At 50.8% G+C, this 23,866-nt stretch overlaps 2 protein-coding genes across 8 annotated transcripts; both read left to right on the top strand.

The window, feature by feature from the left end:
- Positions 1-1,194: 1,194 nt before the first annotated feature.
- MYBPHL (myosin binding protein H like) lies at positions 1,195-14,922 on the top strand. Of its 2 annotated transcripts, XM_059374231.1 has the most exons (10): positions 1,195-1,336; positions 1,800-1,985; positions 9,868-9,956; positions 10,521-10,716; positions 10,946-11,085; positions 11,227-11,386; positions 11,488-11,624; positions 12,659-12,845; positions 13,661-13,706; positions 14,849-14,922. In XM_059374231.1, exons 2-9 carry the CDS (start codon positions 1,841-1,843, stop codon positions 13,669-13,671), a joined length of 1,065 nt encoding a protein of 354 aa, XP_059230214.1. In that variant the 5' UTR covers positions 1,195-1,336; positions 1,800-1,840; the 3' UTR covers positions 13,672-13,706; positions 14,849-14,922. The 2 variants fall into 2 exon arrangements, with proteins under 2 accessions (XP_059230214.1, XP_059230213.1); XM_059374230.1 differs by lacking the exon at positions 1,195-1,336 and having other exon boundaries at positions 1,667-1,985.
- A 3,808-nt stretch (positions 14,923-18,730) lies between these two features.
- On the top strand, positions 18,731-22,423 carry PSRC1 (proline and serine rich coiled-coil 1). Of its 6 annotated transcripts, XR_009399421.1 has the most exons (9): positions 18,752-18,903; positions 19,277-19,333; positions 19,426-19,483; positions 19,938-20,379; positions 20,726-20,840; positions 20,930-21,181; positions 21,484-21,577; positions 21,797-21,968; positions 22,167-22,422. XR_009399421.1 is itself a non-coding variant. In XM_059374227.1 (8 exons), the coding sequence occupies exons 2-8, from the start codon at positions 19,315-19,317 to the stop codon at positions 21,798-21,800; spliced, it is 981 nt and encodes a 326-aa protein (XP_059230210.1). In that variant the 5' UTR covers positions 18,751-18,903; positions 19,277-19,314; the 3' UTR covers positions 21,801-22,423. The 6 variants fall into 6 exon arrangements, 5 of the variants coding, with proteins under 5 accessions (XP_059230212.1, XP_059230209.1, XP_059230210.1 ...); XM_059374227.1 differs by having other exon boundaries at positions 18,751-18,903; positions 20,933-21,181; positions 21,797-22,423; XM_059374224.1 differs by having other exon boundaries at positions 21,797-22,422.
- The last annotated feature ends 1,443 nt before the right edge of the window (positions 22,424-23,866 follow it).

The raw sequence follows: 23,866 nt of genomic DNA, 5'->3' as shown, positions 1-23,866 counted from the left end.
TATTTATTTATTTGACAGAATGAGAGGGAGATCACAAGTAGGCAGAGAGGGGGGGCAGTAGGCTCCACACTGAGCAAGGAGCCAAATGCGGGGCTCATCCCAGGACTCTGAGATCATAACCTGAGCTGAGGGCAGAGGCTTAACCCACTGAGCACCAGGCGCCCCTAGGTTGCTTTTTCAAATGCAGATTCCTCGACCCCACCCAGACCCATTAAATAAGACTGTAATGGACAGACCCTAGGAGTCTACATTTTTAACTTGATTCTTTTACACCTTGATTGCAACAAAGGGCTCAGGCTGAAAGTCTAGGCCAATTTCATACCACCTGGTGTGGGGACTCTGTATTTATAAGGGCTTTGGCTAGAGAAATCAGCTAGAAGCCTTCACACTAGGCCCCACACGACAGGAGCAGCCTCAGAGGTCAAGCTCTGTAGCTCCGCCTCCGCCATCCCAGCTCCTGAGAATAGTTTCCTGGGCCAGAAGTGCCTCTGCAGGCTGTCCTGGCCCTCAGCCCCAATATAAGCTGCAAAGAGTAGCAAAGGCTCCTGGGAAAGTATCGACTCTGCCTCCAAATTGAGGGCTAAAGGGAAAAATGAGTGTAAAGAGCCCATTCAACTACACTCTTATTTTTTCCATAAATGAAAAGGCTGGTGGGGATATGTGGGAACTCTGTACTTTCCATTCAACTTTACTGGGAACCTAAAGCTGCTGTAAAAAGTAATGTGTACACACACACACGCACACACAGGGATGCTGCTTTCTAGAGCTAGTAAAGCAGGGGTGTGATAGGAAACCGTTTGGATGCGGTGGACAGGACATGAGGAATGGTGACTTGGTAAGCCTAGACATCACACAGAACCTTCGGTGAGTTACTAACCCAGTGGTCTGGCCACTTCCTTCCACTTTAACTGTTTTCTCTTCAACACGGTCATGGTGTCAGCATCTCTGGTCTCAGAGCCCAAGGCTCTGCGGTTCAGAGTTCGTGATCCACCCAGGGTCACCTCCATCCTGAGAGAGTAGCACAGCCAGAAGTGACACCCACACCCTCCGGCCTCTCAGCCCTGGCTCCCCTCCACTGTGGCTGCCTCTCACTCCACTGGTGCTTTATCTCCGAGGCAGGGGAGCACTCAGAGGGCCACATGCCGACCTCACCTAAAAATAGCTCACATTTATGGAGCACTTAGTCAGCCACATTCTGCTAAGCACTTTACACAGATTGCCTCTTGTAATACGACAACCCTGTGGTCCTTATCCTCTCCGTTTTGCAGGTGAGGAAGCAGACCTAAGAGAGTGACATGTGGCCAGTCACACCAGCTAACTGGTGATGGAGCCAAAGGTGAGGCCAGCTGGTCTGGCCCCGGGAGTGTGGACTCAGCCTCCTCCCACTACCACTAGGCGGTTAGGCGGAAGGGATGGGGACAGACCCCATAAAGGGCAAGTGGGTAAGAACTTAGAGCTCTCCGACTGTGGAGCTGAGAGAGTAGGAGCCCTTAAAGGTGTGCCTGCATAACCCACTAAGCCTGCTAAGCCCGACCCCCGTTGTTCGATCTGTGCGTGCAGTCAGGGGAGCTCAAGCCCTCCCCGCCCTCCCCAGTGCTGTGCGAGGGCTGTCACCTCAGCCCTCCTGCGGCTATTCTGGGCTGCTGTCTGATCTCCCTGTCTTCCCCAGTCCCTGCTTCAGCCCTTCTGCTGAGAGTAGCTGGGTGGGAGAAGGCCAGCCAGTTACATAAGCCCGTGGCTGGGACCCTGGGAGGCCAGGCTGGAGAGCAGGTGCTTAGCCCCTCCCTCACCACCAACAGTGAAAATCTCCCGCTGGAGCCCAGCCTTGGGGTGGCCCAGCATGGAGGCAGTCACAGCTCTGGAGGTGCCCTCGGGATCCACACTGAAGGTGAAAGAAACGCGCACCGCTGATGCTGAAGGACCCCCCGCTTCATCTCGACAAGAGTCCAGCAACCCCATTCCCCAGCTCCTGCCCCATATAGAAGGTGACCCGTGGGGTTGGGAAGGATGGGGCGGCTGGGTCAGTAGGAGTTGGGGAGGTCTCCCTAACACCCGGCTGCACCTCCTTAGCTTTGTGCAGAGGTGAACGGCTTCATGGGACTGGTACCCAGGATGGAGGAGCACTGGTTGGAACCCCCACCCCTTCCCTTGGTGGATTCTTATTTGCTGCTCAAGTGTCTGCTGGGTTTGTGCTTTTTGGGTGAGAAGTCAGTGAGTGGTATTTGCAGCCCTTTACAGTGACTAAAGATGATCTGTTTATATTTGTACTTGTAATAAAATGTCCCAGAGACTGAGGACCTGATATACTAATACCAGCCAGGAAGGGAATGAGGGGTGAGATGGTGGCTGTCTGGATTGGGGGGGGGGGGCAATGAAAAGTCTCTAGCAACTGAGAGATTGGGTGGTGAACAAATAGTGCAGGACACTCTGCCTGTCGCTCGGCAGTGCCATAGATCGAGGAGCTATACTAACGCTCCAGCTGGCTCCCAGGGGAAATCCCCAGCCTCCTGGGGTCTGAGCTCCATGGAAGAAGAGCCCATCCAGGAGAACTACTGGCCTCCCTTCCACAGTATTCTCTGTGAGCCTCTAAGCAAAGAGGCACTTTTGAGCCAGGAGGTGGTAGATGGCCCTCCTAGTACCGGGTGTCCCTGCCAGCAGCCGCGCCACCCATTCCCCAGCTCCCCCTGGCTGAGGCCTCTGCAGCTCACAGCTCTGTGATCTCTGTGATGTTTACTTGGGGTGTCACCCGTTGGACCTGGCTCAGCTTGCCAGACATGGAAGGCAGGAGCCAGGCTTTTTTCCTTCTGTGCATTAACCGGCAGGAGGGACCATGGGCACCTTACACATTTAAGACAGTTACCTGCACTAAGTCCCTACTTTGGGCCTCTCGACATCTTGAGTGCAGAGGATGGGAAGACTGAAAACAAGAAGCTCATGGAACCCCAGGGTAGGGGGAAGTAGGAGAAGATGACGTGATCTAGACTCTGCCCAGTGCCACCTTCGGCAGTTCTGTGCCCTTGAACAAGCCAACCAACTGCTCAGTTTCAATTTCCTCTCTGTAAAATGGTAATTAACAATATCTACCTAGTAGGGCAGCTGAAAGGATTATGGAGATGACCGGAAGTGCCTCAGAAGAGGCAAGCTAAGATGTGAAGAGATGATAAGGTATTTCCAAGTCAGGAGTGAAGACTAAGAGTTCTACCTGCAAATGGGGTTGACTAGGGGAAGTTGGCTACCTCCTGTCATCCTCATAGGAGACTCTGGGTTTTCGGGAGCTGTTTAGATGTCACAGGGAGAGAGCTGGCTGAGTTTGCTCCATGGAAAAGGAGGTCGAGGGAGCAGAAGTTACTGTGAGCATTGAGGCTGGAATAGTCTTCTTTTTCTTTTTCTTTTTTTTAAGATTTTATTTACTTGAGAGAGAGAGAGCATGAGAGGGGAGAAGGTCAGAAGGAGAAGCAGCCTCCCTGCAGAGCTGGGAGCCAGATGTGGGGCTCGATCCCAGGACACCAGGATGAGCCGAAGGCAGTGGTTTAACTCACTGAGCCACCCAGGCACCCTGAGGCTGGGATAGTCTTGAGACAGAAAACCAGTTTCTTCTTTAAAAAGGTCCAAGGAACAAGCCACAGAGAGAATGAGAGCCAGGACTGCTGACTCCGGACTTGGCGGGTCTCCCTAAGACCCTGGCAGACAGCATCCAACCCACCCACACTCCTCCCTCTGCTGTGAGTAGATGCTGTGGGCGTGGGCTCCTGACAGCCCCTGGCCATCTCCAACGAGTGCAGCCTCAAGAGCCCCAGGCCTCAGGGCCACCAGCGCCAGCAGCTCAACTCATTAGCTTCCCAGAGGTCAGGGGTAGTAGGCATTGCTTGTGATAGTTTGCAAAGTATGTTTGATTCTGTTATCTGCTTAGGAAACACAGGAGTTCAAGTCCCAGCTCTGTACTGTGACCCTAGGCAAGTCAGTGAGCGCCCTTCTCTAGGCTTCCATTTTCTCATCTGTAAATTGAAGGATAACCTTTTGATGGCTATGGACACCTAGGAAATTCTGATGACATCTGTGGAAGCTTATTCCAGGAAAAATACTCAAAAAATTTCGGGGAACTCACAGAATCCCTGAAGCCCATTCGAAGGTCCTTCAGGGTAGCATGGACCTGGCCTAGATGGTCCCTAAATTCCCGTGAGCGCCAGGGCCTTTTTTTCTCCTTTTAACACCTCCTCTATTTTGTGGGGAGCATTGCGGGATCCAGAGGGGCCCTGCAGTAGGCGTGGAAAACAGAATAGGGACCAGAAGCAAAAATTCATTTGCAACATCAAATTAGCCTGCAACTGTCTAACACTGAGCTTTCAGTCAAGAAAGCCTGCTCTGTGGCTAAATAGGCAAATGTAGGCAGCCAGCACTGGGAAACAATTTCCGTCTGCCTTCAGCACTACACGGAGGCACTGGGGCCTGGAGGCAGCACCTCCAGGTGGGAGGTGGAGGACAGGTTGCTCCCCTGCTGTGGAGGAGAGGAGGATCTGAGACCCAGAGGAAGGGTCCATCTGCTGATTTCAGAATAACTGCATCTCCTTTCAATCTGAATTGTTCTGTCTTCCAGGCTTGGGAAACTGGAGCCCATGCCTGGGAGCAACCTTCCTTCCTTTTCTTCTTCTTCCCTCCCTTCTTACTTTCCTACCCTCTTTCTTCCTTCTACAAACATTTCTTTCATGATTATTATGTGGCAGGCACTGTTAGAAAAATGAACAAAATAGGCAAAAACAATGCCCCTTGTGGAAGTTCCATTCTAGTATAAGGAGATAGACAATAAATAAACAAGTAAGATATACAATATGTCAGAAACGGGCTGAAAAATGAAGCAGAGGAGGATAGAAAGTGCTGGGGGTGGGAAACTTGTTTGCTATTTTAAGCAGGATATTCAGTGAAGGTCTCATTAAAAAGGTGCTATTTGAGCGGCAATTTAAAGGAGATGAGAGAACAATGCATGCAGATATTTGAGGGGAATGTTTTCTGTTTAGAGAAAATAGTTAGTGCAAAGGCCCTGAGGCAGGAGTGTGCCCTATGGATGGGGGCCATTGTGCCTGTAGCAGCTTGAGAGAGAGAATGATAGGTTTGGGTGCAGGGAAGTAGCAATACCATTGTGAAGACTGACTCAACACTGAGACTGATGGGGCAGCCTGGGCAGGGTTTTAAGTGAGAACTGACATGATCAGGTATAGGTTTTAAGGCTTATTCTGAATGCTGAGTTAAGCATAGGTTATAGGCAGGCCTGAGACACTAGCAAGGTCATCAACTAAGGATGAGGATGAGGGAGAAGGTATGGAGCTTTTAGAAGAGGAAGGTATGCAGCAGTCACTCAAGAGAAGAGGAAGCTGAGTGGGAAGTCTGGAAGGATTGCAAGGGGGCTATTGGGAGTTAGTGGTCAGTGTTAGTGGCTCACAGTCAGCCTCTCTTGTATTTTTCCCCAGTGTGCAGATGTGGGCACTAAGGGGCTGGAAAGCATTTAACTGGTGTTGGCCATGGCGAGGAGTGCAGTGGAGTACCAGAGGATTAAGGGAGCTGAGTGGGTACACAAGGGAGTGAGTATAAAGACTGGACTGTAAGTTGGGTAGGAAAGAGCGTGGTAACCAAGAGGGTGATGGGGAGTGCAGGGGTGAAGGCTTGGGTCAGAGGTCTCAGTGGTGCCGCAGGATCTGGTGCCAGAGAGCAGATCTCGAGCAGTGGAGACTGCGCTCATCAGGAAATGCCTGTCGAGGTAACAAGTGGGTCTCAGAACTGAAATCCCCAAAACAATAGATGTTTATTTCTATTAAAAAGTTTCTCTATTTATTTCTATTAAAAATAGTTCTGCATGCAATAATTTCAGGCCCCAGGCCTCTTCCCTCTTGTGGCTCTGCCACAAATCTCCTCAGACTCTTATGTGTTACTCTTTTATGTCCTTCTGGTTTTTTTCTGAGCTTAGTTTCACAGTCTTCAAGGAGCTGACACTCTTGTCCTTCACAAGGTCACTTTTCCTATGACACTATTCCAGACAAGTTTCTTTTCTTCTTTTAAAAAACTTTTTTTAGGATTTATTTTTGTGAGAACAAGAGAGAAAGCACAAGGAGGGAGAGGGGCATAGGGAGAGGCAGGCTCTCCACTGAGTAGGGACCCCAATGTGGAGCTTGATCCCAGGACCCTGAAGGCAGATGTTCACCCAACTGAGTCACCCAGATGCCCTCCAGACAAGTTTCTGATAAGGCGAAGGCCACATCCTATTTCAAAGCCATAGCTTGCCTTGTGCATTTCCTCTTTCTGAGTAGTTCACTCACGCAGACACGTGCACACACACACTCACGTGCTCACACGCTCTTACACTTACCTGAGTACATGCCCACACCGTCTCATACTTGCACACACTCTTGCACAGGCACTCTCTCTCGCACATAGGTGTACACACACGCAGCCTTCATTCTTTCAATGTGTCTGTCTTGTTCCTTCATGCTCCACACCATAAGTAATAACATCAACATGCAGTTCGCAGCCCTTAAGAAATTGCTGGAGAAAAGTCTTTAATGGCGCAAAGAGAAATTTTGAGAGAATAGGAACACCTATTTCCCATGAGCATAGAATAAGGAAACGGGGATAAACTTCAGCAGAATGGAGTTAGGGTAGAATTAAGAGGAATTTTCTAATCCAGAGGAGTCAAGATCTTTGGACTTTAAGTAGTAGTCTCCTTCTCTGCTAATTTTCAAGAAAGAATTAGCATTCTGTCTGAGAGAAAGACTGCTCAGAAGTCAATGTCTCTCAAAGCACTTTTCAAAAATGCCTTTTCCCCAAGACTATGAACGGAAGAAAACCATGCTGTGGCTGTCTCAAACCTGGTCTCAGAAGACCCAGGCTGTGCCACAGGGCTGTCTCTGGTTCACAGCTGTGCTGGCATCTGAGGAACAGAAAGACATTGGGCGTTTCCCCAAGGTCGGTACAATTAACTCCTCTCTTGACCACAGATGTGTGAAAAGAGGTGTCCCAAGTGAGCCCTCCGATTAACATTCTTAGCAAAGGAGCAGATTGCTCGCTTGCTCTGGCACACCAGAGCACCGGGCTGGAGCTGGGGAGAGCATTCCGCTGCCCCGGGCGCCCCCAGCTGCCAAGTACTCTCCTGCCACCTCCCTTACTCTGTCAGCTGCTTTGGCCTGGAGCCCATCCTCTTTCCCCCAGCTGGGGTCTGGGAACCTGCTGAGCACAGAATCCTCACCTCCTAATCTTCAGACTCACAACATTCTGCTAACTTAAGTTGTTCCCTGTCAGTTCATCATCTAGTCAGGGAGTCCCGCCTAGAAGCAAAGAACTGCCAGGGGAGCCCCCCCGGGGAGGAAGAGACTGCCATCCCAGCGGTCCCCTTCTCCTCCGTCTCTCTGCCCCCGCTGGTATCCCCTCTGCATCTCAGGGCTGTTCTGCTCGTCCTCCTCCTAAGGCCACGCTCTTAATCTATGTTCCTCATAAACCTATTTCTCTGATCATTCTCTTCAGTTCAGGTGAAACAATGGGAGCATCTTCCAAGGTAGTTATCTAAGAAACACAAAAGGCACGAAGTGGGCAGAAATCTATAAATCAGCTTGCACTTATCCATAGAAAAGCCCATTTCCCACCTGAGCTTCTAGCAGGGCTCAGACAGCACGCCTTCCAGGCGTGACGACCTGGGTTCCTTTCCTCACCCCAACCTGTCCAACTCTGGAGGGTGTCCCCTCTGCCTTCCCTTCTTTGCCTCCTCCTTCTCCTAAGGGCGAGGTCACAGGCAGAGCCCTGACTGTGGTGGCCGCAGAGGACAGCAGAGGGAACAGCAGAAGGCCCCAGGGGACAGCAGAGGCCCCCGGAAGTGGGCAGAGACCCCGAGCTCAGAGAACGGGTCCTTCAGGCACACACTTCTAGACTGGAAGGCAGCCTAACTTCACCAATGTGTTTCTCGCTCCGAGCCCTTTCCCTCCTGTCTTCTTGTTCCTGGTGCTCGTCTGGGTCTTTCTGCGTCATGCGGGCCAAGCAGGAGACAGCAGAGCCGACTTCTCTCCAGCAAGCATGAGGGGCTATTTCCCCACCTGACAGTGGGGAACCAAGCCCAGCAAGATGAGGTTTGACCCTTCTTTTCAATCGCCGCCCTTCTTTTTCAGAAAACTCTTAAGTCATATCCGCTTGTTCTCAACTCCTTGGTTGCTCGCCAAGACCGCCACAGGAGGGGCACACATCACACAAACACTTCTTCTGTTTTTCATGCCCCACCCCCTTCCAAACCGTCAAAGTCGAATAGAGGGCAAGTGCAACAGTGTCGTTCAGCTGCCTGGGGCTGGGTCGTTGTGGTGTTCTTAGGTCAGCCCCAGCAGCACAGGCAGGACAGAGAGCGCAGAGGCCCTGCGTCATTCAGTTCCTGCTTTTGCCAGGGCCCTAGGTGAAGCGTAGTCCAAGACTGCACCCCCAGGGGGAAATGTAAACCACACAGTGAAAAGGGAAGATAGATCAATGAGATGGACGGTGTGTGCTCAGTACCATGTTTATATTCATTTACAAAGGCTAAAAGTGATCTCAAGACAGTCATGGGGCTGGCCTGGGGAGGGAAGCTCCTGGTCTCTAAACAGTGGGCTACGCATTGAGGTGTAGGAAGAACACAGTGAAAACTCTCTTCACTTGATTTTGAATTTGACCACTCGGAAGTTTGCCTTGCGTCGTGTACATATTTAAACAGTCCAACTTATAAGTAAACACACATATGCTGTGGTAGAAGGCTCAGGAATGTATTTGCAGGGACCTGTTATCAGAAAGTTTGAAATCCTCTGTCAAACCGTTGTGCAGTTTGCCACAGTTGTGAATGGGGTGAAGTTTTGACAGCTGCTCCAGTGAATTGTGGGGAGAGACTGGGGAGTTGGTGAGACCTGAAGTGCTATCACATTTCACTTAAAGCAACAACAGCAGGAGACCATGTGTGCCCCTGGAGAGGACACCAGAGCCCTAGAAAGCTGGGAAATGGTGCCGTGTAAGCCAAGCTCCCAAGGGAACCCAGGTGGGATGTTTGCACTTTCTCAGCCAAGGCCGCCCAAGGCTTTCTGTGAGGGGAGAGGTCACAGCTGGTCAGCCTCCATACCTTACACTCAGCACTTTCTGAGCATCTCCTGCCTCCATCCTGGAAGCCAAGGGACAGGAGCTAATCCCTCTTCTCACTGGAACACACCTGGGAGATCAAGGAGTAGTGAGCAGTGGGCCTAGTCTTTCCCAGATCCTATTCATACAAAGCAATGGTCCATGAACTGGAAGAGCACCGGGCAGGTGCCCAAGCGGGCAGCGTGCAGAGGAAGGGACCCAGGGGTCAGCTCCCGGAGCGGTGATGTCGGTGCTGCCTAAGTGGGTCCTGTGTGACTCTGCCCTCAGAGTGGAAAGCTTTCTCCTCAAGCTGAGAAGTAGGGCTGACCCTTGGACGTCAAGACTAACATTGAAAGTGGCTTTGATAAAAGAAGTGCTGTTAAGGACAAACGTAGGAAGGGGGCTGAGAGACAAACTGCACAGGCTAAACCATTCTGTGTGCAAACAGAAAAAAGAATCTTGGTTGATGAAAAGTCAGTAGTTTGAGAGTTACCCATTAAAAGAAGTAAGCATCAGGCTCACACTTCAGTGCTTACTGCCAAGACTTGAATGCTCTCAAGGGGATCTTTCAGCCAATCACTTTTGCCTAAATCCCAGTGAGACGATGGGAGCAATCTTCCCGTTCCCTAGGAGAAGCTGGATTTGCTGAGCACATGGGTCATCTGCCCACGAGGTACAGCCAGGTGGTGTCCACTTCCTTCGAGCTCTGCTCCTCCTACCCTAGAAGGCTCACCACCCACTCTTCCCTTTCCTTCCATCACTCAGAGCACCCCAAGATCTGGCTACCTCGGACCCTGAGGCAGACCTATATCCGGAAGGTCGGAGACACTGTGAACCTACTGATCCCATTCCAGGTGATCATGCTGGCCCCGTGCTGGGTCCATGTTGGGCCCATGCTGGGACCAGGCCAGGGTTTTAATTTGGAAACGGATACTAAGAGTCTTGCTGGCCCTGGAGCAGTCATGCTGGCCTGGAATGAAGGGGGCCATGTCACCATAAATCTGAGGCAGAATGACCCTTCCAATTTGCACTCCTGATGTGGGGTTTGGGCTGGGAATGCCACAGGTGATGAACTGAGGCTACCCTATGTCCTTCAGTCAGCAGAGTTCTGGGAGCTCTCAGTTTAGAGGGCTCTTGGGGGGTTAGGCAGCTCTAGTTAGTCTCAGCTGCCCCAGGTGACCTAAACCCAGAGGGTAGGAAACTCAAAGCTAAACCCTTTCATTCCACCCATGATCCTTAGGCTGTTGATGAAAGATGCCAGTCTCCTGGGACAGCCCACCAACTTCTAACTCAAGGCATTTTCAGTTCAAGTCAAGTCACCATGGGGACCTGGGGTGGCTCTGACTCCCCGCCCCCATTGCGACAGGGAGGGTCATAAGCCCTCTTGGGGTTCCTCACAGTCCTTTCCCATTTCTTAGGGCAAACCCAAACCTCGAGCCACCTGGACACATGATGGCTGTGCCTTGGATGCCAGCCGTGTGAGTGTGCGGAATGGGGAGCAGGACTCCATCCTCTTCATCCGAGAAGCCCAACGTGCTGACTCGGGTCGCTACCAGCTCAGTGTGCAGCTGGGAGAGCTGGAGGCCACTGCCACCATTGACATCCTGGTGATCGGTACAATGCAGGGAGTTGGAGAGAAGTGGTCCTCAGGGGCTCCCTCTCCAGGCTAAAGAGGAGCCATCACAGAGAGTTGGGGAAGCTGGGGTGACGCCTCACCGAGGGTGGGGCACAGTGGTGGGTGAGGGGAAGTGTGTCTGAGCAGAGAGGGGGAGGGGCACTCCCGAAGTGGTTCCCAGGCATATGTGAGTGGTACCATGCCTGCTGCCATGCTTGGCCCTTTCAGAGAGGCCAGGCCCTCCTCAGAGTATCAAGTTGGTGGACGTTTGGGGCTCCAATGCTACTCTGGAGTGGACACCTCCCCAAGACACGGGCAACACAGCACTCCTGGGATACACCTTGCAGAAGGCTGACACAAAATCTGGGGTGAGGCCAGCTGGGAGGGAGTGGGGAGAGAGGAATAACGCATTCTGGAATGGGACTCTGGTAGCTCTGTGCAGTGGGCTGAGGTGGAGTGAGTTCACAAAACAGGGGTCTCATTCACGACATCTTCTTGGGACCCCTAAGCTGTGGTTCACGGTGCTGGAACGTTATCACCGCACCAGCTTCACAGTCTCCAACCTCATCGTGGGCAACTCCTACGCCTTTCGAGTCTTTGCTGAGAACCAGTGTGGGCTCAGTGAGACAGCCCCCATCACAGCCGACCTTGCCCACATCCAGAAAGCAGGTAGGACCCGGGGCCTGGGAGCTGGGAAGAGCTGAGGATGAAGAGTAGAAGAGGGCTGGGGCTCTCAGGCACTACAGCATGGCCCTTCTTGGTCCCCTCAGCAACTGTCTGCAAGATCGAGGGGTTTGTGCAACGAGATTTCTCTGAAGCCCCGAAGTTCACCCAGCCTTTGGCGGACTGCACCACAGTCACCGGCTATGACACCCAGCTCTTCTGCTGTGTCCGCGCTTCTCCTAAGGTGAGCGGGAGTCCTGCCCATGGGCCAGGCCACACCATTCCCTGCTCCTGCCCTAATCTCCGCCATGTGGAAGAGTGTTCTAACCACATCATTGTTCCCCCTACCCTGTTCCCCATCCCCTGCCCCTTCCACAGAGGCTCAGGCAGGCTGTGAATAGTCAGGGCACTTAGAGTCCAAGACAGGCTGATGTGGATATGGATGTGGATGATGCTTTCCAATTTCCTTTTCCAATTTCCTCATATATGAAGATGTCACTTACTGGTCTGCTGGCAGCAGGGCGTGAGTTCAAGTTGTCTCTCTGGCAGAGGCGATGGAGTCTCTCTGGTTTCTCCTTTATCACCCACTATGCCTCACCTGTTCAGGGCCATCTGCATGCCAGGTATCTAGAGTTGAGGCCACGGCTCAGAGAAAGTCTTTGTTCAATCTGGTCACTGTCCTTCTGGATACCATACTGCATAAACCAGCACTAACAACCTTACTAAGTACCTTTCACATAGGAGTCCTGGGCCAGGCTGCATGGAGATAGTCTCAGAAAGAGAATGTCAATAAGCACACTCTAGAAACTACTTTCTAACCAAAGGAGCAACAGTGAGTCCCAAGCCAACAGTGGGAACAGAATATGAATGATTCAACAATGTATATACAAAAAAGAGGAGATCCTGAGGCCCGGTACTTGGGATCCATGAGGGGGCTGCTGGCGCAGGATGGGACAGAGGTCCCACCTTTTTTCTAGTCAGGAATAGTTGAACAAGGCAAGGTTTCAGGTGCTTTTTTAAACCAACAGAAGGAGCTTAGGAGGCTTTTGAGGGTACTGGAAAGGGAATACCTCCCCAAACGTAAGGCATGGGGAGCTTTCCAGAAGACCATTATCTCTTCTAGATCCTGTGTCACCCGTTCTTAAGGCACCCTACTCCTCCCACTTCTCTGGCCAGTGTGTCCCCAGGCCTTGTAGGCAAGGAGTCCCGGGAATTGAGCACAGAAAGAACAACTGGTTCTCATCACTCCTGTGCTGGCCCCTCATCTTTATCTTCCAGCCAAAGATCATCTGGCTGAAGAACAAGATGGATATCCAAGGCAACCCCAAGTACAGAGCTCTCAGTCACCTGGGAATCTGTTCTTTAGAAATCCGCAAGCCTGGTCCCTTTGACGGGGGAATCTACACCTGCAAGGCGGTTAACCCCCTGGGGGAGGCGTCTGTGGACTGTCGGGTGGATGTGAAAGGTAAGGGCAGAACTCATTCCTTCTCTCCACAGCTGGAAAATTCGGGGATGGAGCTACAAGCCTGCAGGGAGCAGGGCTTGGCTGGCTCCCCCTGCAGGTGCTTTCGGCCCTGTTAACATCAGGATGGATGTGAGGAGCCATCTTTATCCTCCAGTATCTTATTACTCTCCAACATTATTCTGTAATACAGGATAGCTAGTTCCATTCTGCAAAGGAGAAACCTGATGCACAGGGCAGTGATCGGTTTACCCACGATCCCCAGCACTGCTTAAGTGAGAAGTCAGCACTGTGGTGGAAAGAGCACAAGCCTCCTGGCCTTTGCTCAGATAGTTTGTCTTGAAATTATACAGTCTTTGACTGAGTCCGGGAAAGCTGCAGCTGTCTGTCAGGACTTGCCCCTCCGGTTTGCTAAAAGGGAGAATTGCACATCCTCTCTACCTCTTTTAAAGTATTCATTCATCCACCCATTCCTGTCCCCCTGTTCAGATGTCCGTCATTGCATTTAGCGTATTGTTATGTAAGTACCTGTTTATTGATCTGTTTCTCCATTAAGGGACTTTCTGACTTGCCTTTGTCGTCATCGCCCACCCCCACCAGTGCTGAGCCCAGTTTCTGACACACAGTGGGCACTCTCTAAGTGTGCATAGCATGAATTAGGAATGAACAGGCCATTGCACGCCCTATTTTTCCCCATGTGGAGACTCCTAATTAGCACCATGGACTCTGGAGAGACCTATTCCTGCCCAGTGCTCTACAAGAAGGTTTCCCAGAGATTTCGGAGATGTTAACTCTGAGAAATGTCTGAATTCTTGCAGCTCCTAATTGAGGCTCCCCAAGAGGATTAGGGCAACTCTGACAAAGGTAAGGAAAGAGGGGCTGGGGTTCTGAAAGGAGTAGGTCATGTTTATGACTAGTGTTGAGTCTGAGACAGACGTTTATTCCTGAGTCTTTCAACCATGCAGCCAATGGTGACTACTTTCCTCTTAACCACTTTCTTTGGGAAGCTACCATATCATCTCCATGAAAGGAATTTACTATAGATGGTACTACTTGTGTCACATCCTCTATCTATCTCTACTCAAGTTGATGACAGGTATTAAACCTAAGGGACCTCTGGAAAGGGATGACAGCATCTACCTAACTGTAAGCGGGTTCTGCGGGAGGGAGGCGGGCAGGCACTATACGAAAAGGCATCAAGGGAACCATCAGGAATGGAGAATGGAAGGTCACCACCAGCAAGTGGCAGCAGCAGGGAAAAGGAACAGGAAGCTGCTTCTGGTCATTGTTTCTACCTCAGAATCATGAGCATGGTGAGAAACAGATTAGTTTGCTTATTTTCTGCTTGGAAGTTTACGGATTCCTTCCCTTCTGAGAGAAGAAACCACCATTATCATCATGCCAATAATAATTGAACATGTGGGTATGTGGTCCCAAGCAGCACATTACTGGCAAAGGGCAACTCAGATCACCGTTTAAAATGGGATAGCGTGTTCAGGTTCCGAATCACGCACAGTAGAAATGCTGTGTACGAACTGATGAGTGGGGTGAAAAAGCAGCTTGTGGGAGAATTAAGGAGAACTGGTTCCCAGTGTCTCCTTGGATTTGCAGTTCCGGGCTGATGAAAATTGAGAGAGAATACCAACCTAGAAGCCATTTATTTGAGTCCATCATCGATAAAGAGCAAATAAAAACCCTCAGGGATGCATTAAAAGCACAGACTTCTCAGGAGAACTCTCTCTGCCAGTTGGCTTGCAAAGACAGTTCTCTGGCTACCCCTCAGTCCCCTCTCTGGGCTAATGTTAATGTCACGTTGGGGTTAGCTTTGTCAGGAGGACTTGCTCTGCTACCTCTCTCTCAGCCATCATGGGCAACACAGCAGAGTAAGTAGAGAAGCGACAGCACAGGACCCAGGGACCAGGGAGAGGATTGCCTCAGCATCCTGGATGTGCACTGGGTGTTTGCTGTTAGAGCCACAATATACTCTTTCTTTTCTGTGCCTCCAGGAAGCCCAGCGGTGGTGAGACTGTGTTCTCAAGGAGCTCCAGCACAGCGTCTGCTTTGGACTAATCTAAATAAATGTGTGGATCCTCAGTGCCTCAGTGTCCATCTGTTTGAGCCACTCTCTATGGGAAAAACATTTAGAACATTGGAATCCTTTAGCCAGACTGTATGGAATCTGCAGACCCTCACACTCCTCTTTCTCCCCATACCCACATTCTCTTCCGCAGAGGTTTCTAATACCGTCCTTTTGTCTAGAGTCTATGCCAGAGCTGAATTCAATTCTATCCAGTGCCTGGTACTAAAAGAGATGCTGAACATGACTTGTACTCTTCCTCTCTGCACTTTCCAGTATAAGTTGGAAAACAGGACGCACGTCCATCACAGAGACACAGACAGCAGAACACATAAACACGTACAAAGCTAATTAAAGACAGAGCACTGAGACTCGAAGGCTGGGAGATACAGAAGAAAGTAGAGCAGTCTCATTAAGTCCTGGGGAAAGAATAAAGGTGAGGTACCCTTGCCTACACGTTTGTTTTCATTCTTATAATAAGTAAAATATTAAAGGCATTCTACGATGGAGTCCGCAAAAGATAGCAATTCCTCCCATCCTGGCTAGGATGGGCATAGTGCTCTTCCCACCAAGAGCTGGAGTCTATTTCTCCTCCCCTTGAACCTGGGCTGACCATGTGACCTCCTTTAACCAAAAGAATATAGCGGAAGTGATGCTGTGACGGTCTGGGCCTAGACCTCAGGAAGTCTAGTAGTTTCTGCTTTTGCTTCTGGAGGTCAGCTCCCATGTAAAGAATCTCAGAACAGATTACTGAATTATGAGAGGCCACATGCAGGACAACCAAGCATCCCAGCCAACGGTCCACACCACAGCCCCTAGGCATGTGTGGCCACCTGAGACCCTTCAGCCCTAGTCAAGCCCAGCCCACTCCCAGTGGAGCAGAGACAGATGGTCCTTACACAAGCCTGCCCAAATTGTAAAATCATGAGGCAAATGGTTGCTGTTATCTCAAGCCATAAAATACTGGGCTGGTTTGTTACACAGTAATATGTAACTGGAACAGCCTTCTCTGCATCAGATACTGGATGTCAGGCTTTATCTCTTTTAATCCTCATTTTTCACATGAGGCACTTGAAGTTTATAAAATTGCTCCAAGTCCTGCAGCTGGTAGTAGAATTTGAACCAGGTCTGCCTGACTTCAAGCCTTCCTTCCTTCCTCTCCCCTCTTTCACCCAGTGACCCTCCCTGTAGTGGATCTGGGTTGAGATCATGGGTTTAAGAAAGAAAAGATTCCTAGGAGATAGTAAATCTTAGACAAGGCTTTGAGGAGGGGGAGGGACTGTGTTGCCTGAGAAGAGTGAGAAGGGCTTTTCTGTTCAAAGCAAAGGTCTGTTTTCAGTTGAGGTAAAGTGTCTGTTCCAGCTTTTCTCAACAGGAGCACTATAAGAATGAAGTCCCAGTGCCCCAAAGGCATCCATCATATGTCATAAATTAACTTCTTCTATGCATTCAGAACATTACTAATTATGTAGCATCTTGAGAAAGCTGAGAAAGTAACCACACAAATTATTTGTAGGGTCTAATGCCCTTGCTGAGAATGCTGGGGTGGGGAGAGAAGGGGCCCAGAGTCCAGAGCCAGCTAGTCATGTACACAATGGCCAAGAAGCACCCCCCCTCCGGCTAGGGCAGGGCCTAGGTCAGGAAGGAGTAGAATACTCCCAGCTATGATCTCCTAAGAATCAGTTAGACCTCTGACCTCTGCCCACAGCCCCATGCCTCAGCTGTCTGTTGAGTACTCAAGGACCATCCCTTACAGTTCATCTATTCTGAACCTTCATGATAAAGGAATAAAATCTTCACACTGAACAAGACTTCCAGTCACAGTTAATCTTTCCACATTCAAGAAGGACTGTCCTGGAATCCTTGGTTTTATCATTTATGCATTCAACACAATGGAGTTCCCTCTGAACTAAGGTCTAACACCTGCCTGGGAGGAGGCAATCTCTTTGTTAATTCATTTAACATTTATTCAAAATCTTTTTTTTTTTTTAAGATTTTATTTATTTATTTGAGAAAGAGAGATCACAAGTAGGCAGAGAGGCAGACAGAGAGAGAGAGGGATGCAGGCTCCCTGCTGAGCAGAGAGCCCGATGCGGGACTCGATCCCAGGACCCTGGGATCATGACCCGAGCCAAAGACAGGGGCTTAACCCACTGAGCCACCCAGGCGCCCACATTTATTCAAAATCTTAAACATCTGTTCATATATCTCATTTTGGGGTTGAGCTAACGTGGACAATTCTCAGAGTAATGGCCTTATGCTGAGTAAGAACTCTCATGCCTGAAATCTGTATTTTCTGATTTTATTGTTATTTTGATGGTGGAGAAAGTTCACTTGCTTTTTGTTTCTGGTACTACAACAACTTTCAAAATCATAATTTGGTGACAGGAATTTTTCTTTTTTTTTAAAGATTTTATTTATTTGAAAGAGAGAGCATGCGTGAAGGGAAAGAAAGGGAGAAGCAGACTCCAGGCTGGGCAGGAAACCCAATAGGGGGCTCCACACCAGGACCCTGAAATCACTACCTGAGCCAAACGGAGGGAGCCCCCCAGGCACCCCTGGTGACAGGAAATTGAGGACAAGTTTCCTTAGGAGAAACAAACAGCCAATTTGCTAATTAATGAGCAGCTTCTCTCCTTACACTCCGCTTCACCACCACCTGCGTGGAGAGAGGGAGGTACCCGGCTCCAGCCCTCCCACCTCCCCAGAACCCAAATGCTACAAGCTACTGCAATTCCGCCTTCACCAGCAAGCGTACAGAAACCCAGGCAACCCTCTTCTCTCAGCTCTGCTGCCCACAAGCCTGCAAGTCCAGGGCCTCCCCACGCAGCACCTCAGTCCCCACTGAATCCCAAGGTCTCTTTGCTGCCTGTGGCATTTACTTCAGGGACAGCTCAGGCCTACAAACCTCACCACCTCAACCTCATGGCTAAAAACTAGGAAGGAAACCCAAAAAAAGGCCTGTAAATAGCCCGGATAATGGTCATAAACGCAGGAGACCAAAGCTCTCCAGCCATTCTTCTCGATTTTTAAAACGTTTCTAAGAAGCTCTGGTAACTGGTGGCCCAGGCTAGTCACAGGCAACCGGTGGGAAACAACAAAAAGGGAATCTCTAATGAGTAGGCTTAAGCATTTTACAAACACAGCTTTTAGTTTGAAAGCGTTTACAGGCACGTTCAAAAGCCCCTGTGGCACGCGGCCGAAAACTCGAGGGAACATAACTGATGGTCAGGATCCTCACTCCGCGAAGAGACGGGCCGCGTATACTCAAGCATGCCTGCCTGTGACGGAAGGGTCTCTGGTGAACTGGACCCACACCTCCCTGCCAGAAAAGCCTGTCTGTTTTGTTTTGTTTAATTACACCTCAGCTACCTCACGTTCCGAAAGTTCTCGCTTAAAAAGACGATGGGAGATGTACTTCTTACGGATCCTCAATATACCTAAGCTATAAATGTCTGGGTGCTCCCGCAACTTGAAAAAATCACAATTGTGGAAATCTGGCAAACGTGGTGCTTGCAAACCAAGTAATCCTCCGGAACCGAATTCCCTCAAGGGCGGCGTTAGTTCCAGGCCGGCCTCGCGAGCCCTGGCTCCGCCCAGCTGGGGGAGGGGGCGGAAAGGAGGCGGGGCTAGCCGGGCAAGAAACCTACATTCATTGGCCAGGACCCTCGCGCCGCGCCACAAGGCCCCGCCTGCTCCATAGGGAGGTCTCCCGGGCACGCGCGCGCGCTCGTGGACTCCCCGCTTCAGCCCTCCGGATGGAGTCTTTCTTAGAGCCGCTCTCCGCTAGGCCCCCACAGGCAGACTTCCGGCCGGCTGACTGTCGCTGCCCCGCCCCCGAGGGGGCGGGAAATGCTGGGATCCGCCAATCACTGGGCGTCTGTAGTAAAAGTGGGTGGGGCCTAAGATATTCGAAAGAAGCCCCACCCCTTCGGGGGTGATTCCCGGGACTAAGTATTGGGAGGCTAGCACCTTCGGTGAGAGGTGAGGCGGGGCGGAAAGTAAAAACCGAGGGTGGGCTGGAGGTGTGGTGTGGTTGTGGTGCCGTGGGAGTGGAAAGGCGATTTGGGGAGAGAAAGAAGTGGAGGATGGTGGCGGGGAAGAAGATAGGGAGTGCACACTGCCCCCGGCGAGGAGAGAGCAGGTTGTAGGGGGGCAGCCGGGCAACCTGCGGAAGGGGGATGGTGCGCTCTCCGCACTTTCTCTGGAGGTAACAGGGCTGTTAAAAGGGCAGGTGCTACTCCTGGGATTCTTGCTTTACCTCCAGCGTGTTCCCCCACCCCTGGCTCGCACCCTGAGTCTAGCTGGGATCCTTGGGCAGGGTGGAGACCTGAAGAAAGGAATATTTTCTCTCCAGCTCAGGTCTCATCTGACTCGTGCTCCTGCTGGGGGAACATGGAAGATTTGGAGGAAGGTAAGGAAAGTAAAGAGGAAAGAATGAGGGCGCTGCGATTGAGAGCCCTGTTGGCAACCTGAGGCTGGCATTCATTCCCCCCTCCCTTACAGATGTGAAGTTTATAGTGGATGAGACCTTGGACTTTGGAGGGCTGTCACCATCTGACAGGTACCATCCTCTTTGACTTTCGTGCTTTCCTCCTACAATGCCTCTTTGTCTCTAACCCCTTACTGCTGAATTATTGGTCTGTGGGGTCTGGGTAATGTAGCAAGGTTGGGTGCCCCGCGGCTGCTGGGGGCATTGTTGACATGAGCCTCAATGACTCTACTGGGGGAAGGGAAAAGGGATAAGCTAGAAAGAGATTTCAGGATATTAAGAAGGGTAAATGGATTTGCTGCATCTTCATCCTGGCATCATTTCCAATGTCAGTAAGGATTAAAGGCCTATTAGGCCTCATAGGACCAGGTGTCTCATCGCGTAGAGGCCAGATCTCACAGCAAGCATAGGCATTGGGGTTTGGGGTTTTATCCCTGGCTCTGTTGAGGGGGGTGCCCGGTCTCCTTTGCACAGTCTCCTGCTCTCTTCTTTGTGGGCATGGTGCCTGGTTTGTTTTCTGTCTCAGTCGTGAGGAGGAAGACATAGCAGTGTCAGTGACTCCAGAGAAACCCCTCCGAAGAGGACTTTCCAATCGAAGTGACCCAAATGCAGTGGCCCCAGCCCCCCAGGGGGTGAGGCTCAGCTTAGGCCCACTTAGTCCAGAGAAGCTGGAGGAGATTCTCCATGAGGCCAACCGACTGGCAGCCCAGCTGGAGCAGTGTGCCCTGCAGGAGCAGGAGAGCACAGGTGAGGGCCTGGGGCCTCGCAAGGTGAAGCCCAGCCCTAGGCGGGAGACCTTTGTGCTGAAGGACAGTCCCGTCCGAGACCTGCTGCCCACTGTGAGTTCTTTGACTCGGAGCACCCCCTCTCCAAGCAGCCTGACACCCCGACTCCGGAGCAGCGATAAGAAGGGGTCAGTCAGGGCTCTTCGGGCAGCATCTGGGAAGAGGCCCTCCAGTGTGAAGAGGGTAAGTTCGAAGGGTCTGGGTTGGATGTGTCCCTTCAGGCACAATGTATGACTTGGAATAGCCATGGAGTGGTTTCCTTTTTTGTAAAATGGGGTTAGTAAGATTCTACTTCAGAATTATTGGAATTAAGCAAAATACCGTAAGCAAAGCACTTACCACAGTGTCTGCACATTTCTCTGCAGTGTCTATAATAAGCTTACGGTAAACATTATTGGTGAGGATGATGATGTTGGCAACTAACGTCTGCCCTGGGATGTAGGCAACTCTCCACCTCTATTTCTCATACAGCCAGCAGAACAGATTCTTTTTCCATTCTAGTTCTATTTTTTCTCTCTTTGTATTTTAGGAGTCACCCACTTGCAATCTGTTCCCTGCATCCAAAAGCCCAGCATCTTCTCCTCTTGCCCGGCCCACTCCCCCAATCCGGGGCAAAGCTGGACCCAGTGGGAGAGCAACAGCAAGTGAGAAAGCTTGGACAGCAAAGCTGTGGGTGAATGGGGGGGGGGAAGGATGTGGAGCTGACCCTCTTAATTCTTCTACTTCATTTCAGCAGGCCCACCTCCCACTGTCAGACCAGTCTTGGCCCCACAGCCTTCTACCAGCAACTCTCAGCGCCTCTCTCGGCCACAGGGAGGAGCTGCTAAGACTTCCAGTCGACTGCCTGTTCCCTCGGCTATCCCCAGGCCTGCCAGCCGAATGCCACTCACCAGCCGGAGTGTACCACCCAGCAAAGGTGCCCTGCCTCCAGCTTCTCTGCCAACTCGGAAAGGAGTTCCACGACCAAGCGCGGCAGGGCACAGAGGTGAGGAAGAGTGGGCATAACAGTTGGAAGTCAGGAGGAAGAATGCTTACCCTTGTCTAGCTTGAATGTACCGTCCCAGAGCTGGGAACAGTGACCACTGCCTCCATCTTCATTACCACTCAATTTGAAGATGGCGAGACTGAGTTAAAGAGAGGATGTGGGCCCGAGCAAAGAGTTTGAACTGTGGTTCTCAAAAACCTCATGTCTTTTACCTTGGGTAGGAAGAAAGGCACTAATCCCAAACTCTGAGAAGGTCACTTGAACTCTGTGCTAACTCATTTCTCTTGTCAACCCCCATCAAGTTCCCATTTCTCAGCGACCAAATCTTCCCGCCCCTGGTGCCACCCGCAGCAATCTTCAGCCCCCTAAGAAAGCTGCAGTCCCAGGACCTACCAGGTAAGATCAGTTGAGATGCTCTCTGTCCCATCCTCTGGGCTTCCAAACTGTTGTGGACACCAGCTCTGAGTATTGTGTAGCAAGGTGGGGATGAGGAGGGGAGCCTAGAGAGGCAGGGAGTCCCATTCTTCCTTCCCTGAGAAACTTGAGCTCAGCAGGTGACAAATGGGCTTGCAGAAGAAGGACAATTTAAAGCAGTTCTTCCTTCTGATTCTTTAGGTAAAGAGATTAGGACAGCAAGCAAGAATTCCGTAGCAAACCACTACAGTCACTGCCTGGACTCACCTCTACTCGGCCTCCCAAGCTCTCTCATGGAAGACAGGCCTCGACTCAAGCGAATCCTGGCCCAGGAGCAGGAGAAAGAGATCCCACCAGGGCTGGTGCCCCAGCAGTAAAGAGATGGGAGATGGGGTGGATTAGGGTTGAGTTGGAGGGGAGTCCAACCCTGTGAGTTGAAAGAGGATTAGGGAAAAGAGGTTGCCTCCTGACGGTGAAATTAACAAGCAGAAAATGAGAAAAGCCAGAGAGTAGTTTGTCCTCGTCCACCCCCACTCTTGTGTTCAGTCTCAGAGTTTGATCTTCTTCCCAGGCATTGGTTCACCGGACATTTACATGTGAATGGCCTCTGTAGCTAACCGCCCGGCTCCCTGAGGAGCACCCTCTACTGGACTGCAGGCCTGTTTGGAGAGGCAGAGGCAGGCACCTGGTTTCCTGCAAATTCTGGGACTCCTAACCGGCCAGTTGATGATAAGCTTGCATTGGGCTGCGTTTTTCTAAAACAAAATGAATGTATTTTTCTAATCTCTGTATATGTGAAAGTAAATTCTCCAATTTCAAACAAATTTGTAGTAAACTCCTGTGTGATTCCGACGAGGGAGTCAGGACGAGCTTCCCAGGCTGGGCCTAAATAAGACCAAAGGGGCTTGTGTTGCAAGCTCATCAGACCGGGACCACCCGCCCTGGGGTTCGCATTAGATGGGAATGAGCTGCCTTCTTCCAGGATGCATGTGTTACTGAAAGGTCCAGATCAATGGAAATACATGAGTAAGGCTATCAAGGCAAGGTCTTGGTCAAATTGTTATTTATATCCCAAGCTTGGGTGACCTTTCCTGGCAAGAGCACAGAGCCTTTTGAGAATGCCTCAGCATCTAGTCTGCTGTGCTGATGAGATGAGGGGACCCTTTGGTGGGTACCCTAGTACTCAGTTTTGCTGACTGCATTAGCAGAAGATACTGGAACACCTCATCTCATTCCACCTTATATCATTAGAATTGTTGGGCCTAGACTTGAGGGCTGACACTAGGTCTTATAAAACTCTGCCATGCCTGGTGTTATGATTTGTATGTGGCAGAGAATTTCATTCATTTGTTGGAAAAATAAATTTGCACGATGGTGGGGGGTTGGTAAAAAAATGACAGAGACTCATTTAACAGATTTTACTAAGTGTCTCCCTTTTCTCACACTCTTGCAACCAGAACCAAATCAATTCTTGTGAGGTTTTGTTTTGTTTTGTTTTTTTAAAAGATTTGTCTATTGTAGAGAGCGAGAGCTGGCAGAGGGGGCAGGTAGGGGCAGAGGGAGAGGGAAAGAGAGGCTTAAGCAGGCTAAGCATGGAGCCCAAGGCAGGGCTCAACATAGGGTTTGATCTCACAACCCTGAGGTCATGACGGGAGCCAAAACCAAGTCAGATGCTAAAAAGACTGCACACCAGGCACCCCTAATTCCTTGTGAGTTTTTGAGAGAACTTCCCTCTTTAAAGGCTGGGCTATGACTTAAGGAGCAGAAGGAGAGGAGCATCAGCTAGTGCCCCCCACACATATATGCCCATCAGTACCCTACTTAGGCATTGAAATGTTCTTCCCCAGACAGGGGCCCTCCACCGCTGTCTTCTTTTTATGACTGATCTCCAGGTTCACCAAAAGCATTCATCTGTGTGACAGCAGCAGCTGCCTAGACCTTTGCCCCTTTCCCTGAGCCTCCTGCAGCAACTCCTACAGCCTCTGGGATTCTAAGAATTGAGCTGGGGTAGGGGATGTGGAAACACCAAGTGTTTGGCTCTGGAGAAGTTTGGCAGAGGCAAGAAAACCTTTGGGGTGTTCTCCAGCTGAGTCCTGAGCTGCCATCTGGTGAGCAGGGCCCTTGGTGACCCCGGACAGAACAGACTGAGGTGTGGCCAGCAGATGGCACCTGTGTGTGGTTTGGGAGGCGAAAGGAGCTGCAGCCCCATGTGCTGTTGCCACCTGGTGGCCAGAAAGGGTAAGGCATGTTCCCTGTGCCCTCGGTCAGGCT

Source organism: Mustela nigripes, chromosome 14, assembly GCF_022355385.1.
Source record: "Mustela nigripes isolate SB6536 chromosome 14, MUSNIG.SB6536, whole genome shotgun sequence".
Lineage (NCBI taxonomy): Eukaryota > Metazoa > Chordata > Mammalia > Carnivora > Mustelidae > Mustela > Mustela nigripes.
This window is presented reverse-complemented; position numbering and strand designations above follow the sequence as displayed.